Source organism: Aulonocara sp. 'chitande type north' Nkhata Bay, linkage group LG5, assembly GCF_057382095.1.
Source record: "Aulonocara sp. 'chitande type north' Nkhata Bay isolate Kocher_YH1m ecotype deep benthic linkage group LG5, A_spYH_male_GT1.1, whole genome shotgun sequence".
Taxonomy (NCBI): Eukaryota; Metazoa; Chordata; class Actinopteri; order Cichliformes; family Cichlidae; genus Aulonocara; species Aulonocara sp. 'chitande type north' Nkhata Bay.
Genome location: NC_141348.1, coordinates 31383921 through 31401397, shown reverse-complemented (window position 1 = coordinate 31401397; position 17477 = coordinate 31383921). Strand labels below are relative to the sequence as shown.

Here is a 17477-nt window from a genome sequence, read left to right as displayed (position 1 = left end):
TTTGTTTTACTAATTCTGATTCCTGAAGAGGACAGACTCCAAGGTTGGTTGGAAACACCAAAAAGCAAACAAACAAACAAACTGTGCTCTAACCTTGATACTGGTGATCTTGAGCAGCTTTCTCAGTAAGCACACAAATATTACTAAATTTAATGGCCCCTCATATAATATGTGTATGGAAATGTTCTTATGATGTGAAAAAAAAAAAGAGTCTGCATGCAAAATTGCTCAGTTTTATGACACGTGCACACCGGCCAATTTTTGTCTTACCGCCATGTGTATGTTAGTAAATAAGACTCATTTTAAATCAGAAGGCTCATGCTCGCTGTCTCCAGTCTGCATACTATTTGTTTACCAGCTAGACCCCCTTTGCTCTATACAAGAAACAAGTTTGCTTGGAGGTGAAGTGGAAACAATGTTGATATAAGAGAAAAGGCTGCACTAAGACACAAAAGAAAGAAGAAAAATAACAGATACAAATAAAGGTTTCCAAGGTTCAAGGAAGACCTATACAGTTCAATGACTGATTTTACTCAGCTAGTGCAAAATCGCAGGGACAAAGTCAAGGCCCCTTGAAAATGAGGTAATTGTTTGTATTTGTTTAGTTGACCATTACTATTTTACTACTGTTTAACTCTGATTAGCATAATCAGAGTGTGCACTGGTTTTGTAGAGTTCCAATTCCTTGAATGATTTCATTTATAATGTAAGGTATGTATGTGTGTGGGGTGGGGGTGTCACCTGTGGCAGCTATGTGTGGGTCTTCTGTGATCTGCTCCAGTCTGCCCAGCAAAGCCTCGATGTTGGCTTTAATCTGAGTCAACTCTGACTTTATCGCCTGAAGCTCTGTGCCTTTCACTGCTGATAGAGAGACACAGACAAACATAGACAGAGGGGAGGGAGGTGAGAGGGGATGTAAGTGTCCATGTCCTGATTGATAAGCCTGCAAAGAAAGCAGTGGATCCACACACTTTTAAACATTCTCTATTGTTTAAATTATCTTTTTTCCTTTTATGACAGTAACATGACTTTCATTTTTGATCCTATTTTGAAGCTTCATTTGCGCCTTTTTTCCTTTAAAAAAGTGCCCCCCCCCCCCTAAACATTTAGATTCTCTTTGATTTGATCTCATATCTCATATTTCTAAGCAGGCAATACAAAACTTTTGCTAAGCTCCTTTAATGAAAGCTGGACGTCTGCACTTTAATCACATCCTGATCGTTTGATTTAAAATCCATGGCGGTGATGTACAACGACAAAACTGTACAAGAAATGTGTCACTGTCTCCAAAGTTATGGCCCTGGCTACATCAGGTCCCTCTTCTGATCGCTTTGATGGAAATCCGTAAATATATTTTGATCTTCATCATGTGCTAGTCAAAAACTTGATGTGTTAGCAGCAACGGAGATAAAGTCAGGGGATCACCAAGAACATCTGGAGTCGTGTGTTGGGATTCATGAGCATCTGTGCCAGATTTTATGACATTACAGACAAATATCCTGCTGTGGATCAAAGTGATGAATTACAGTCTTATTCAGTAAATGTTAAACTTTTTCATCTTTTTCTTTAATCAAAGTATTCTGATGTATTTCTCTGAAACTTAATAGATTTTTCTGATCAAATGGATGAAAGCTTGTCTGTGTTTTGAAGATAGAAATGTGAGGAAATCTACTCAAGTTTTATACTATTTCTATTTAGCCTTCCATTTTCCCCCTTTAACTCTACCAGCGTACCTCTTGTGTCCTCACTTCTGCCCCCGTCCTTCTTTTCTGGTCTTTTACTCCGTTGTCCAAATTTTCTTTTAGTTTTACATTGTATTTGTATTTGTATTACATTGTATTAAAATTCTAGTTTTGTGTGCCTCTTTTTTAAAGCACTTTGTGACTCTTGTTTGTGAAAAATACTGTATAAATAGATCATTTTTTCTTTCCTTGCTTGCATTACCTTGCTGAGCCATGCCTCCCTGAATAAGGTTAAATGCAGACAATTTGGTTCTCTCAGCCAAAGTTTATTGTTATTGTAATGTAGTAGTGACAACCTCACCCTCTTAATCCTATTAAACCTATAGGGCAATTAAATTTTTGTTTTCAACTTTGAATTTCGACAGACTCTTTGTCTGGAAAAATGCTCCCTTTATTATTCCTACAATAAAGATATCAAAGGCAATGGAACAGATCCAAAAATCCAAAAGATGCATCTCTGTTTGACATAAAAATAAGACAGCTGAACCCTTTGATGACCTTTCAGTGATCTTACACACACACACACAGCCTCACACACAAAGACAAACCTTGAGATAAGAGGTCTGCCAGAAGCTAGTAATAAATCGACACATCGCTGCAGTGACTTGGCATTAGTTTCTCTTTACCACTTATCACGACCTCTAGGGAAGATCTGTTTTTTACAGCATACAGAATCACCAAGTTATTTGACTTCAAACAAAAGGGACCCAGAATCTGCCTTTAATATCTCCCAGCCCACACACTGTGACGTCAGCTCAAGCCAACATTCAGCTAATCCGCATTGTTCAACCCACGCCTGGCGCCTGCTGAATTCTGGAGAGTGTCACCTCTTTGGACAGCTGTGTGAGAAGAACCAGAACCAAAAAAACAACTCTGGATCCAATTCATGACTGTACCACGAAGGTAATGATGTACCATTCCTTTCTATGACAAAGACCTGCTGAAATTTGAATTTGATTTAATTAGTTTCCTGTAGCATTTTGCTCATATAAACCCGCTAACCCTTAAGGCTGCACGAGAATTGGGTATTCTAACATGGTACTGTAACATGGCGGAACTGAAAATAAAACATTATGTGTTATTATCCTCACAAAACAGGGGGGTTAGTAAAGTTCTTTGGACACAGAAGTCGCTGAAGTTCATATCACTTCTATCTACAACTAAGTTCCTAACTTAATCCAAGGTTTGTTAAAATGTCATCTGTTTCCCATTTCCATGCTGGAGGGAAGTATCTTCAAGGCAGCGCTGTGATGGATGTGACCATGCTTATGCTTTGTCTATGATAGTTTTAATATTAAAAAAACCCCAAAAAACCCCTTTCCATGTATTAGTTTTTGGAAATGATTGATAGAGCTTAAATTATTATTTTGGTCTTATTCGGCGTATACATAGATGCCTCTTCACAAAAGCTTATCGCAGCTTGAAAGGTAAAATCTTCAATTCTTCAAAAAAATCTTTAAAGATTACATGAAATGTGCTAAATTGTTATGGAAGTGAGTAATAATGGTTAAAGTATTCACTAAAACAACTAAAACTCATCTTTTTGGAGTTTGATTAACATTAACTGCTTTACTGCTCTGGTATCTTTTTTGTCGTGAAGCACTTCATGATCTCTGTCTTGAAAACTGCTATATAAATAAAAATTTACTTACTTAATGCATAGAATGCAAAACAGGATACACAAATCTAAAGTAAAAAAGCAAGAAAACCAAGATTTATTGTTTTAAAGAAAAGAATACACATCATGTAAATACAAATCTAAAAGCTGGGCCGTTACTAGATAATTATTTAATTATCCTTTATTAACAATTTTAAAAAAGAAATATTCAAAAGTAAAAAAAGTTAAAAAAAAAAGTTTTATTAAGGCAATTTTATTTATATAGTGTATTTCATTACACTCAATATGCTTATGTCCTCATGTGGGTTGTGTTAAAGCTGAGGTCCCTTGACGGTGAAGCAGGATCATCTTTAGATTTAAGTCTTGATTTGGAACAGACAGAAGAGCCCCCAGCTCAAGCTCTAAGGCTGCAAACATTTCTCCTATGTAGCTCGGGGCCAGACCCAGATAAGTTACGAAAGTCATCAGCAAAATAAAACAAAAATAAATCCCAAAATATACAGTACATAGGAACACTGTAGAGAAGCCAGGACTGGTTATTCTACTCATTCTAACTTCATTCTGAATTGGAGGCAAGAAAGATAATTTTTTCATATTTAGCCCAGAAAAGAGGTAGTAGATGTAGTCTCCAAAGCAAATAAAAGCATGAATGGCTTTTTCTATATGGGAGTATGAAAACGAGCGGTAATAGCGGTACTAAATATTAATAGTCAAATTAAAATCATGTGAAATATAAAAATGTCATACCGTTGACCATAGGTCCAGTTGTTTAAGGATGTCCTGTGTAACTGCAAGCAAAACTTAGTTCATATCAGCGAGCATTAGGCCAAAAAAACCTGTTCTGATATCCCCAAAAAATCTGCAGTTAAAAAAGGCTTTTGTTTATTCTCTTTAAAACAATTTGCAATGTAAGTTTAATGAATACACAGAAAGACACTTAAATCTGTGACATGTAAATTGCTTTGTGAGCTCTACGTAGACTGAAAAATTCAGGGAGCTGACAGGGCCTTTGCATAATTTGTTTAGAATCTGAATATGCTTTCAATTCATGTGATGGGCAACTGGTAAAAAAAAGGAAAGAAAAAAAAACAAGAGAAAAAACAAGAGAGAGACAAGGATTAACCTGATGTTTTGGCCTTCCAATGTCATGTAAAAGCAGGGCTTGAAAGATAGATGAAGAGGAGGTTTGAGACAGGGTGGAGCTGGTTAGAAATTTAACCAGAAGAGATAATGAATAAGAGAAAAGCAAGAAATATATGTAGTCAGAAGGAAAATGTTTGGTGACAGAGCTGTGTGTTTTTCCTAAAATCAATATCACTGACAATTTGAGAATTTAACAAGTTATATGTACAGAATTGTATATCAATATATGTACGTGCATATTTACTTTCTTAAAATGTTGATATTTATTTTTACTTCTACTTGGAAAAGTAAACAGTGACAAACTAAAGTCAACACATCAGACTTTAATGGTGGATTAATGTGGTGTAGGTACTGCAATGCTTTACAACAGCTTCTTGTAAAGCAAAACTGGCTGATGGTTCATTTGTACACGTTGAAACTCACATCTTTGTTTGTTGCCATTGCTGGTTGGGAGGATGGAGGCGTTACACGCCAGCAGTTTGACAGGCAGAGACTTGACCCGTCGTACGAGGGGTACAGCCACTCTCGGGCGTTTGACTGGCACCACACGTGGAACAGGAGACACTCTGCCACGGTACTCAAACAACCTGCGAAGAGGAAGGTGAGGGGAGACAGAAAGAATGAGAAGGAAGCAGGGGCATCAAAGTAAAGAAAGATAGAAAGGAGGGTTGAAAAGGAGGGAAACAAGAGGAAATGTTGAGATAGGAGAATAGAGGTCAAATAAGGAGGCAATGTTTTGAAAATGACGTTGTGCTAAAAAAAAACTACATTTATCTTTAGCTGAATCTATGAAAAATGCCAAAGATGAAACAGTTTGACAGCATAAAATAGTATTTTGCATAAAACCTGGGATACCTCGCTACTGTGTGTTGAGTGTCACGGAAAAATTTGAGAAAACTGGACGTGGAAGATAAAAAAAGAAGATGGAAGCTTTAGATGTTGTATTATCGCTTATATTCTTTTGATTTTTTTTTTTAGATATTTATTGGTGTATGTGTGTGTGTGTTGTATCTTGTATCCTTTATTTCATGTGCTGAACTTTGGTCAAATTTATTGTTTTAAATGTGCTTTATGAATAAAAATTTGCCTTAGAATGTACTGGGAGCCTAAAATAAACTATCTGACAGATAGCTATCTGTACAATGCAGTGGAGGCTCTATCATGGTTTATGGCTTCATTTCACCTAGTGGTGTGGGGAAGCTTGTCAAAATTGATGGAATTACAAATTCAGAAAAGTATGATCATATTTGTATCCACCATCTGGGAAGCATTAGATTGACAACAGCTTCAATTTTTAATATGACAATGATCCCAAATACGCTGCAGTACAGTACAAGTATACCTGGATAGAAAAATACACAACATCTGTCATGGACTGGCCTCCCCAGAGCCTTGACCTCGACAGCCTTACTGAAGCAGTGTGAGATTGGATATATGGATGTGTCTGGAAACTTGCTTAAAAAAAAGCGGGAAAAAAAAGTACATTCAAGTAAATAATTTATGCAAAAAAAACCCAAAAACTGACAGTAAAGCTGAGAATGTCTGGCTTTGTGACTGTGCTGCTCACAGCTATACGTAAAAATCACCCAAACAACACCAAGATTTAATGGCCACATTTATTAGGTTCCTGGCTTTTTTAGTACTTCCATTGGCAACTGCTCAGCAAAGAATCAACAACAACTATTAAGGTATTCTATTAGCCTTGTAACTTCTCAGCAGAGCTTTTGGGAAAAACATCTGTTGCAAATGGTTTACTTGGATTTTATGAGGATAAACACTTTGAAAAAAGACTTTATCACTATTGTGGAAAAACAATATTTTTGATCTTTCTTTGTGGAACTTCTGGTAGTTTGTTACCCCTGTGGCTTTAACACAGTGATTTAGTAATGTTTTGAGCCTTTAGTAATTTCAAAGCTTGGCATTTGTGTTTTATTGAGCATGACATCTAAATAAAAGTGGTTTAGAAATTCCAAGGCAAAATAATTTACGCAGGCATCATTTTATCATTTTATGAAAGAGTCCACAGAAAGAGCCAGAGGAAAAATGTCTTTTTTGAAATCCAACATATGAGCCTCATTTTCTTGTGGTACACCCTGATGACAGTCTGCTGATGGCTTAAATAAATTTATGAACTTCATGTTTCACAAGTTTAAAAAATATATGCAAAGTTATGTTGCCAAAGTAACACAATTGGGTTACATTACAGTTCAGCCAAACATAAATCTGTAATAAATTAAACCTTTTGAAACATTTTCAATTTTAAATCTCAGTTGTGTTTGAACATGTTGCTGCAAATAAAAGAAACATGAGCTCATGCTGTGAAACTGCTGAGGCAATTCAATAAACATCAAATGTCTTTAAACAAATTGGAATAAGCAGAATAAGCTGAGGAGCAGAAATGAATTACGACGGCCCAAACAAGTTGATTCTTAATTATGAATTGTAAAATAGTTTTGAAATAACTTCATTTAGCAATATCTGCCACTGGTTATTTATTTGGCAAAGATTAGCAACAACCAGGCTAATGTAGGGACAGAATGTCAGTTAAATGGACGATGGTGGCTCAAGAGTTGGGAGTTCGCCTTGTAATCGGAAGGTTGCCGGTTTGAGCTCCGGCTTGGACAGTCTCGGTCGTTGTGTCCTTGGGCAAGACACTTCACCCGTTGCCTACTGGTGGTGGTCAGAGGGCCCGGTGGCGCCAGTGTCCGGCAGCCTCGCCTCTGTCAGTGCGCCCCAGCGTGGCTGTGGCTACAATGTGTGAATGTGTGTGTGAATGGGTGGCTGACTGAATGTGTAAAGCGCTTTGGGGTCCTTAGGGACTAGTAAAGCGCTGTACAAATACAGGCTATTTAAAGCCAGTGAGTCTTTTATCGCATAAAAAGGTAAACATTTACATATTTTCTATATCTGCTTGAGAGCCATCATCTCTTACTGAGGTTTTAAATTTTGTTGCGCTAGCTAATGGTAAGAAACCCTGGCCATGTTGAACTCGTTTTGTGGGTTCAGGTGTAGTCCACAACCTTAAGCAGCTTTACAAATTATAATGAGGAAAAGGCCAGCCCTTATTAAGTGCATTGATTAGGAGAAACAGATAAATAATCTATTACATACATTTATTTTACTGTTTTTAAATATATTTGTATTTATTTTACTCCCATCCCAAAGAACCCGAGATTAAAAGCAAAAGATGTGACTGCCAGCTCTAATGATCTCTGTAGCTGAATAAAAAGCAGGAACTCAACAGTTGCTTGTTTAATGTATTAAACGCTGAGAAGAATGAATAATTTAAAGAGTAATACATTTATAAAACTATGCAGATTTCTATAATGCAATCTCAACAACATAATCCCATTCTGCGTAACACACTGATTTACTTTAAATGGTAAGAATGTGGCCATTTCTTCTGTTTGTGGGAGAGCAATGAACTACTACAATTTAACGTCCCAAGTCTGAAAAAGGGTTCCAGGAACCTCAGGTCAGAGTACATATTTGGGCACAGTTAAAAAGTTAACTGCTTAAATCAAAATCTTTATTTACACCCAGGAGAAAACATGTCATGTGTTGGTTATTCAATTCGGGTCATGAAAAATAAGGACATTTTTTAGAAACCTTCTGGATTATGGTGATTTAATTCAACCACTCTGGGAACAATGACCTCCATTTGGTTTTACTACATTATGTGCTATCCTGCACAGGATGTCCTGCTAAGCCTGCAGTTTGAAACTTTTTGGACAAGCAACATCATTTTTTGGTCTGTTTTCAGTAATACGCCCAAACAAAGTCCATAACTTCTAGATTTACACACTCCTGGAAGTTGTTCAGATATTAGATAAACTGAGATTTTTGCAGATAGCAATAAAACTGTAAAGTCAAAGAGCTGATAGTCATCGCACATAATTTGTCCAGATGGCATGGCGATTTCCTCCACTAACTTAATAAAAACCATGAAATGGTAAATCATATTGTGTAATATGAAAACATAATACCACCATTAAAGCAAAGCTATTCTGCTGGGCCACGCAAACCCCAGCAGAAAAAGTCCCTGATCCCCTGATTTACTGTAAAGATCATACTTTAGGAGGTGGATAAACTTTGATCCCAGCTCAGGTGATGTAGGGTCATGAGTTTCAAAATAAATAAGATACAGTAAAAAGAATGGGGGAAAAAGACAACAGCAGAAGCATTCTCTCTCATAGAGTCCATTTTTGATATAGAAGTAGATCCACTTAACTTTAGGGTCATCGTATTTTATTTCACATGTGCACAGCCTCAGCCTGAACACTCTTAAGCTATAAAAATACTTATAGCCTGGACTGTTTGTAATATTTTTACATTTAAAAATGTGAGTGAAAAAGTAAGATTGACACATGGGATGGGTGTAAATCAGTGCTGAGGTCTGTGGCCCAGCTGGTCAGCATGTTTCACCAACTGTTAACAAAATGTGTCTGCCCACTTGAGCTCAGAAAAAAATCTACAACTATGGTTTCGAAGCTGGAGGGACCGAAATGGGTTTGAGAACCCAAATTGTGGACAAAAGGTGAGTGGGTGCAAGCTATTGATTTGTTTTCTTCGCAGGGTGGTTGAACACTGGGAATACGACTGTAAACATCTGGAAGGAATTCTGCGTAGCAGTGCTGTTCTTTGGAAAGCTTTGGAAATAAGCCAGTTAAGGTGGCTGATTCAGATACCTGATTAAGAATGGGACACGGATGCCTCCGTGTGGAGGCGCATCTTACCCGCCCTTTCCCAAGTCTGCCAACACGACAATCCAGTCTGGAGCAAGTGTCACATAAAAGAAGTAATAGATGGAATATTGCACATTGCCAATATTAGACAAAAAAACTCACTGATGTAATGCTTTATTTGTAATACACAATACAATCAAGTTGTTGTGTGTGCAATGATCCTAAACTTGTAACAGTAAACAAGGCCAGGTTCATGAAGCAATGTTTTTGCCAGTTTGGCCTGGAATAACTTGGCTCACATCAATCCCCATCAAACATTATTTGGGATAAGGCTGTGAGCCTGTTCCCAACTTTTGAAATGATCTTGTAGCTAAATGAAAGCACATTACTGCAGAAAGGTTTCAAAATCTTGTGCTAATCTTTTCCAGAGCAATGAATTATTATCACAGCATATGAATGTCCTATGAATGTAGCTTTAACATCTTCACCAGCCACACAAGGGTGTTCACAAACCTTTGGCCATAAATTCTCTGTTGTTCCTATGCTCTGATTTTTAGCAAAGAAAGCCACAATTAATTAGAGTGAGGCTGTCTTTTGTTTTGTTTTGTTTTTTTAAATTTAGTTTTTAATTTTAAAAGAGGATATCTGTTGACAGAAGATATCTACACTGCGTGAGGCTCACAGCTGGTGTGGCAGAGATGTACAGAGAAGTTTTTTTTCATTTGTTTATTGTTAAGACCATGACTTGTGCATGCGTAGTAAGTGTGAGCATACACTTCACTGACTTTGCTGTGGGTGTAAATACACGAATCGGTTTCTTTCTGATTAGCTTTAAACATGTATAGGGTCTACAATTGGGAAGTCATTAAATATGTGTGTTCTTTAAATATTGTCCTAATAGTATATACAAGTATTAAATAAGTTGTAGGAAGCAACCACTTCGTTCTACAATTCTGATATACTTGTCTTTTAAATAAGTTGGCAATGTGAGAGTCATGCTGTGGTAATCCTTGGATGAGGTGCTTATTTAATTTCAAACTGATGGTGCGTATAAATGATCTTTCAAGTCCAAACCACAGAAACTGGTTTACGCTGGGTTCACAGGATTGCATATGCTATCCACACAAATGCCATTAATCCTTTATGGCATGCTGAATGAAATAAATTTAGACACTTTTTCGCAAGTGACAGTATATTGGAATATGACAAGAAATAAATAATAACTATTATCTACCAAACTGGTTAGTGACAGTTCTAGGTTAGATGTATGTTCCAGTTTCTTTGTGAGCACATACAATATTTACCTCAGCTAGTCTTCCAACAGAAAGGGGGTTAGAGTCATAGTCTCCATGTCTGACCTAGTTTTCAGGCCACATGTTGTTTTTGTCTCTCTTTCTCCTGTTTTTCCTCTGTCTGCGTGGGTTGAGCTCACCTGGGCTCCCGCCCTTGGCCCACGCACCTGGTGTAATCAACCACTTGCCACGGATCTGTCTGATTGCATTCTTTGCCCAAGCCACTATTTAAGATGGTGGTTCAGTGGGCTTCTTTGCTGGATTGCTGAGTAACCTCAATTCCCTGGACCTGCTTCCTGACCTGTTTTCCCTGAAGTCTGGCAATGTGGTGTGGTGTGGAAACACGACAACGGACAAAGGAGTGGAGAGCGAGAGCGTGGAGTGTGTTTTTTGGACCTGTTTCCCTTCCTTCCCTGGAAATCCTTAACCCTTCGCACTGAATATAGTTTCACCTGGTGACTGTGTAAATAAAATTGTGACTTTTCTTTCTAACCCCGCTGGTCTGCACCTCAGTTCATTCCGTCCTTGTGACATCAAATCAACCTACTAGAGCTTACAGTTTAGTCTTTCCAATATATAGGAATTTTATCTTTTCATAAAACATATTTACACTCCTAATAATTTGGTGAAAGAATAAGATGGTAGAAAGATGCTTATTTTCTCTGCTACCTCTTCTGAGTTAATTTTTATATACTTGTGATATTAAATATTCTCCAAATATTGTTAGTTGCCCTGCAGGTTAGAACGCTCTCCTTGTAACTCTGTGATTTTGAGTGTGCATATGCCATAACCAGTGTTGGGTGTAACACATTACAAAGCAACATTACTTCAGTTATATTTACGTATACTGTAGCAAACAGTTGTGGTCAAAAGTCATATACTTACTGACATTTCAAACTTGTTCACCCAGTTCTTGTTTTCTAATGTCATTAAAGATGTCTGCTGTACAATCATACCACCCTGGACTAGAAACAAAATAACTTCAGAGGTGGCAAAAGTAGAGATACTTAAGTAAAAGAACATTTTTGAAAAAATTAAAAGCTGAAGTACTCAATCAACTTCTTAACTTAAAGTAATAAATAATAAAAAGTACAGACTCGGAAATGTACTCCAAGTATGAAAATAAAAAGGAGCACTTTAAAGGACAATTCTACCAGCTATTTTTGTCATGTGCTATATTAATTCAGTACACAATAATATAAAATGAATATGAAAGTTATTCCAATCTAAATTCTAATTTTCATGAATGTACTCAGTTTAAATCTGTTATGTAGGACACAGTGAAAAACAATTTAAAAATACCTTAATTTTCTGTTGCCTACATTATAGAGTTGATTTTGCCTCCACAGTTAAACAGGAAAAAGAGTACAGTCAGGAGTTAAAGTGGGATTCAGCAGGTAGGGGAACACAAAGATTGGTTGTAGTGGCGATAATTTCCATTGACAGTTCCAGTGTACAAGCTTTAATCAGCTGACTCGTGCTGCTTTGAGGTTTACCTTCTTTATAGTTTTACACAAATGAATTCAAACCCAATGCTTCACAAGCTGTCTTAGCTGATTTCGATTCTCTAAACTGGAGATGGGGTGAAAGCAGTCAGCCTTTGAAGGGGTGGAAATTTGATATTACTTGACAAATTTGAAACTGTGTGGGTGATTATTAGAAGTGGAAATTGTATGGATAAAGGAATACATGCCAATATATAATGTAGCACCAATTCACAATAACAGCTGTGTTAAGGCATTTCAAATCACAATGTAAAGATCCCACAACGTTAGATGGAAACTATCTGAAAAGTCCTTATGAGCATGCACTTGGCAATACTGGCAAAGAAGATCTCCCTTCTCACAGAAAGTGACCTCCAACAGTCACAGACAGGGCCCTAACCCAGCCATCTGCTGTGACATGACATGCAGCCATAACATATAAATGTAATGCAAGTATATACAGGCAAGAGGGGAAGAAATGCTTAGTGCATCATGGATCAAGTCCACCAGGAGCCAAAGCCTATAGCAGCATAACTAAGGGATGGCTCAGGGCTAGCTGACCTAACCATAAGCTTTAATAAAAAAAACAAAGTTTAACGCGGAAGGTGTCTGGTATCTGAACCCAAATTATGAACTGCTCCACAGGCTTTCAGGCTTGCCTTTTAAAGAAAGAAAATTATAATAGCTGTAGGCTATACTTTCCATTATGCTTCTAGCAGCTCCAAGAACCACAAGTAAGCATGTACTCTAAGAGCGAATTGCTCTATTGGGATAATCTGACACTAAACAGCAGTGGTGTGCGGTAACTTTTACAGAAAGGCAAACATATCTTTTTCTGTCACCCAAATAGTGAAAGAAAGGGTTTGCATGGGTTACAGGAAGCATCCCAAGGCAAGCATCCCACACTAGCCCACATTTTAGCCATGTGTTCAAACACCCCTGAGAGCAAAATTCTCAGTTCACTCTTTGTTTAGAGGTAAACTTTAGTGGAATTGTGATGTATAAGAGGATTAATAAACGCAACTGGTCTTCTTCTCTGGGAGACGGAGAAACCTCAATTACCTCCACTTCACTCCATTAGACTTTTGTATTTCAAACTGTTAGCATGACCATCTTGAAACACGAATGCTTGGTACCACAAGCTTCAAAAACCTCAACATATAATGACACCGAATAACCCCCTGTTGTTTTAGTGATTTTCTTTCCTCTGGGTAAATGCAAAGATTGGATACAGATACTATTTTAACATCTAGTGTCATCTGGATGCATTATCATAGATTCTTCTCACCAAGCAACTTCTGTTTTCTGTTCTGCTCACATATGTAGTTGTTGAAAGTTGAAAGAGGAAAAGCCTCCCTGCTTGCTGAGTTACTAAGATTAGTGAATATGCTTAATATGGTCTTATCTCATATTGTCACAATTATATGTAAATACAGTGTCATTACACGCGAACGGCTGTAATTTTCGTGCCTTTTAATGCAGTTTCGTCATCACTCAGTAAAGTCTGGAAAAAATTATATGAACCCTTCAATTTAGTGATTCATAGAACAGAACCTAGTTTAGCAGCCACCACTTTCAAAGGACTTTCAAAGGATTTTTCCTGATGCTGTTTGCAGAACCTTGAAAAATGACAAGAAGGAATTTTAGACCATTTCCCTTCCAAAAAAGTATTTCAATTCATCACTATTTCTGGCATATCCTTTTAAAGCTTTCCTCTCTAGGACATATCTGGAGTCAGATCATCAACAGATCAATTTTTCTTCTTTTTTCCTGTGTGCTTTGTTTTTCTTTCTTTCTTTTTCTGTCTTGGTGCATCATGAAACTATCCCAAACGTCAGGTCACAAACAGCTTCACCATCACCACCTTCAGCCATTATATGGCGTGGAAGCCTTGAGGTAGCAAATGAAGTACAACAGCTCCGATGAAGTTTCGTTAATGGTGTGCACTTCATTTTTTTATTTTTGTCTTGAAGTGTTGTGGAACCTTTAGTCTTTGTAAAACTGATATATCTTTCACTCGTGGTATCCTTTATTTTAAAGCTTAAAAAACACAAAAACAAGAAAGAAGTTGGGGTTTTTTTGCAAATTGTAGAGGTTTCTGCTTTTTTATTTTTTTTATTTTAGCTGTTTCTCATGTCTTTTAGGATTATTTATTGTGCTTTTGATGTGAGTAGGAGAATAATAACAGTATTAAATTTCTTGCATGTCAAGAACAATTCTTCCTTTAATGTCCTTTGGAAATTGAGATTGGGGATGGTTCACACCAGATCAAATACAGCAGACACATCAAGGGCCATCTCTACAACCCACACTTTAAATTTTATTTCCTTAAATGGAATACCTGCCTCCAAATAACTTTTAAAGAGGTTGTTATCACTTACATTCACTTTTTTCCAGGGTGGACTGAAAGTGATTGCTCAGACTCTTCAATAAAATGAAAAAAGGTTCCAGTTTTTTTTTTGTGTGTGACTTATCTTGCCTATTCCAAATTTTATTTTTTCCCCCTAAAACTTTATTTATTCTTTTCAACAAGAAAAAAGCAGCAAAACCAAACAAAAATATGTAAAAATTTTATTTTGAAGGCCTTAACACTAATGAATAAAATCATTTCAGACATACATGACTGGAACAACAATTAGCTTAGAGTCTGAGGAATTCCTGGTGTACAGATGAAGTTATTTTTCTTTTAACCACAACTGCAATGCCTTTGATGATGACTTTCACCTGGTCTTGTCAGAGCAGTAATAGTTACCACACTGTGACATGACTGCAGAGGTCAATTCAAATTGTCTAAATTCAACCAGATGTTTCTCTGATAAGACTTATTGAAAGAAAGGTACAAAAAAAAAAGAAAAAGAAAAAAATGCTCTTAAGGAGGAAAATATTGTGTTGAAAGATTCTGTCTGAAATCTTGTAGATCTTATCACTATGATGAAAGATACTGTTAGTCTTCCTGCTGTGTTAGCATTAAATCTGATCAACTGTCAAGTTTTGCTGTCATAAATATCAGCTCATAGAATCTTGCTGCTGTAAGGATTTGTGACAGCCTCCACAGTGGGCACCGTAATATAAATCAGTCTCTTCAAAAAAGCTGCAGTTCATCAGTAAGTATAAAAGTCCCCACTGTTCCCACTAAATGAGATCCGACCCAGCACATGAAACAGTGAGAAAAGACCTTGTTTAACCATTATCACAGCATTTGGACTCTGTGATGTGAAGTAAGGCGTGCATTTTTGCATTTTCAGTAGTGGCTCGTCATTAGGAGATGTTCTGGTTCTTTTATATGAAATTCCAACATCAAGACTTTAGCTTTGACTTTTTATTTTAGGGACAAGGAGAACTCTCTGGGATGCAAAAACTGGTATGTAAGACAGATGATGAGCAAACGGTATGGTGAAAAAAGTCCTGAATTTTCAATGTGCTGGCACACAGGTCATTTCTGCTGAGTATTAGAACTCTGCTTTGACAGTCTCAGCCTGGAGGCCTCCAATAATAAAATCTGCTGAAAACATCTGGGTCAAAGCCAGAAACCGAACTATCATCATCAGAAAGATCCTCCACACGTAATTTGTGTTCATTTGAAACAGAAGTTGATGTTTGTCCAGAGTGAAATTGCAGACACGGAAGAGCAAGCGGTCATGAAGGGAATGATCTAAAAATAACAATAGCTAAAAATAGTTGAAAGTAGTGTATAACTGGAAAATCTTAATGGGAAAGCTGATTTAAATCAGTTACGTTAAAGTCAAAAACTTTAGATCACACCTTATGGTTCTTAAATTGTTAGGCTGACATATGTGAAATCAAATTTTTAGAAATAATTTATTGAAGCACAATTCTGCAGCAGTATATACGTATCAACAGTATTAACAGAAAAAAAATATAAAATGTGCAAATATACAATCCGCTGTTAAAAAGTAAATATGTAAATAATAGTGTTATGTATATACAATTTGGGTTATGACACATAGAATTTGGTATTGCAAAGTGGTGGTTAATAGATGGGGGGTGGGGGGGTGGGACTGTGTTATTGGATAAGTAAAGGGTGGTCACGGTTATTGGGAAGAAACTGGGAACTGTAAAATAATGAAACAAGTGATATACTGTAACTTTTTCAAATTTATGGCATTTTTTTTATAGATCAAAATATCCAACCCAATATTTTCACCTTTACAAATTTCTTTTATTTTATATATATATATATATATATATATATATATATATATATATATATATATATATATATATATATATATATATATATATATATATATATATATATATATATATCTGCAACTGGAAACCAATAAAAGGCCTAAAAACCATACTTTCTCTGTTACTGCTGGATAGAGATGTCCATGTGTTACCTAAATGGGTTATCATGATTAACCTGTTGCTGACAGCTGAAAACAGTCCATGTGTTACCTGTCATAGAAGTCTTCTCTGTAGTAGTCATAATCAAACTCATAGCCGCTGGGTAGAAAAAGCACAGCACAACATAGAGTCATAGAGTATTTTTCATTACACGAGCATGAAACTGCATATAAAGCACAATAATATGACAAAAAAAAGGTTTTCAATGCAGTTTATAGTTAAAAATACAAATGAAAAATAAGAGTGTATAAAATAGTTACAATCTGTGTGGGAAAGAAACCAGAAAAACAGACAAAAGGTACTCAAACCAGAGATAAAACAAGAGACAATAGATCTTCAAACAGACTGCTAGAGGCCAAGAGTGCATTTATGACACATATTTTAAAATTACTGTTAGCATCCACAGTCTGTTAGCATGTCCTGAGAAGCAGAGTGAAGAGCAGCAGGTCGAAAAATAAACCTGTTCCTTTTATCACTAAAAATGACCAGCGTCACAGTATGACAGTTGGTAGCTATGAGCCTACATTAGTATTCAGACAATGACAGGTTTAAATGGTAGAGTGACGTACAACATGACTCTGCACCAATTTAAATATAAAGAAAAGACTATAAAATAAAATCATTCAGAACAGACTTTAATAAGGATTTCTTAGTCCTCATTACTTCTTTATAGATAGTGCGGCAGGGCGTGGTCGGTTGATATTCTGCGGTGAGGCGGACACACCTGAGCGCCATTAGTTATCACGCCGCACCTGTATTAAAAGGCTGTGAGGCTGTGCTGGGTCCTGAGTGTTGTTGTTGTTGGAGTATGTGGCTGTGAGCTGAACAGCTGCAGCCAGTGTGTAAACAAGCAACTGTGAATAAAGTGCTGAAAGGCCTGAGGTCTGCTGTGGGTTTATTACAAATTGATAGATAGAAACTTTATTGATCCCACAAGGAAAATTGTTGTTATGCATTGTAGGTGGTTTTGATGCTATACTACAACTTTCCTTGTGTGTGTGTGTGTGTGTGTGTGTGTGTGTGTGTGTGTGTGTGTGTGTGTGTGTGTGTGTGCATTTGTTTATGTAGTAATACCGTTTGTGGTCACATTACTCTCTGCCAGGCTTCCTAATCAATCCCTTGGCCTTAAAAAGAAGCTTTTT

The 17477-nt window shown here is 36.8% G+C and overlaps 1 protein-coding gene across 2 annotated transcripts in view; it reads right to left on the bottom strand.

The window, feature by feature from the left end:
- raly (RALY heterogeneous nuclear ribonucleoprotein) overlaps positions 1-17477 on the bottom strand; it is a 122077-nt gene that overhangs the window by 25952 nt on the left and 78648 nt on the right. Inside the window, exons 4-6 of one of the 2 annotated variants that reach the window (XM_086293019.1) lie at positions 16387-16434; positions 4927-5090; positions 742-861 (exon numbers count right to left, since the gene is read on the bottom strand). In XM_086293019.1, the coding sequence (XP_086149145.1) occupies positions 742-861; positions 4927-5090; positions 16387-16434 (332 nt within the window). The remainder of the gene's footprint in view (positions 1-741; positions 862-4926; positions 5091-16386; positions 16435-17477) is intronic. The other variant, XM_086293021.1, reaches the window with a different exon arrangement.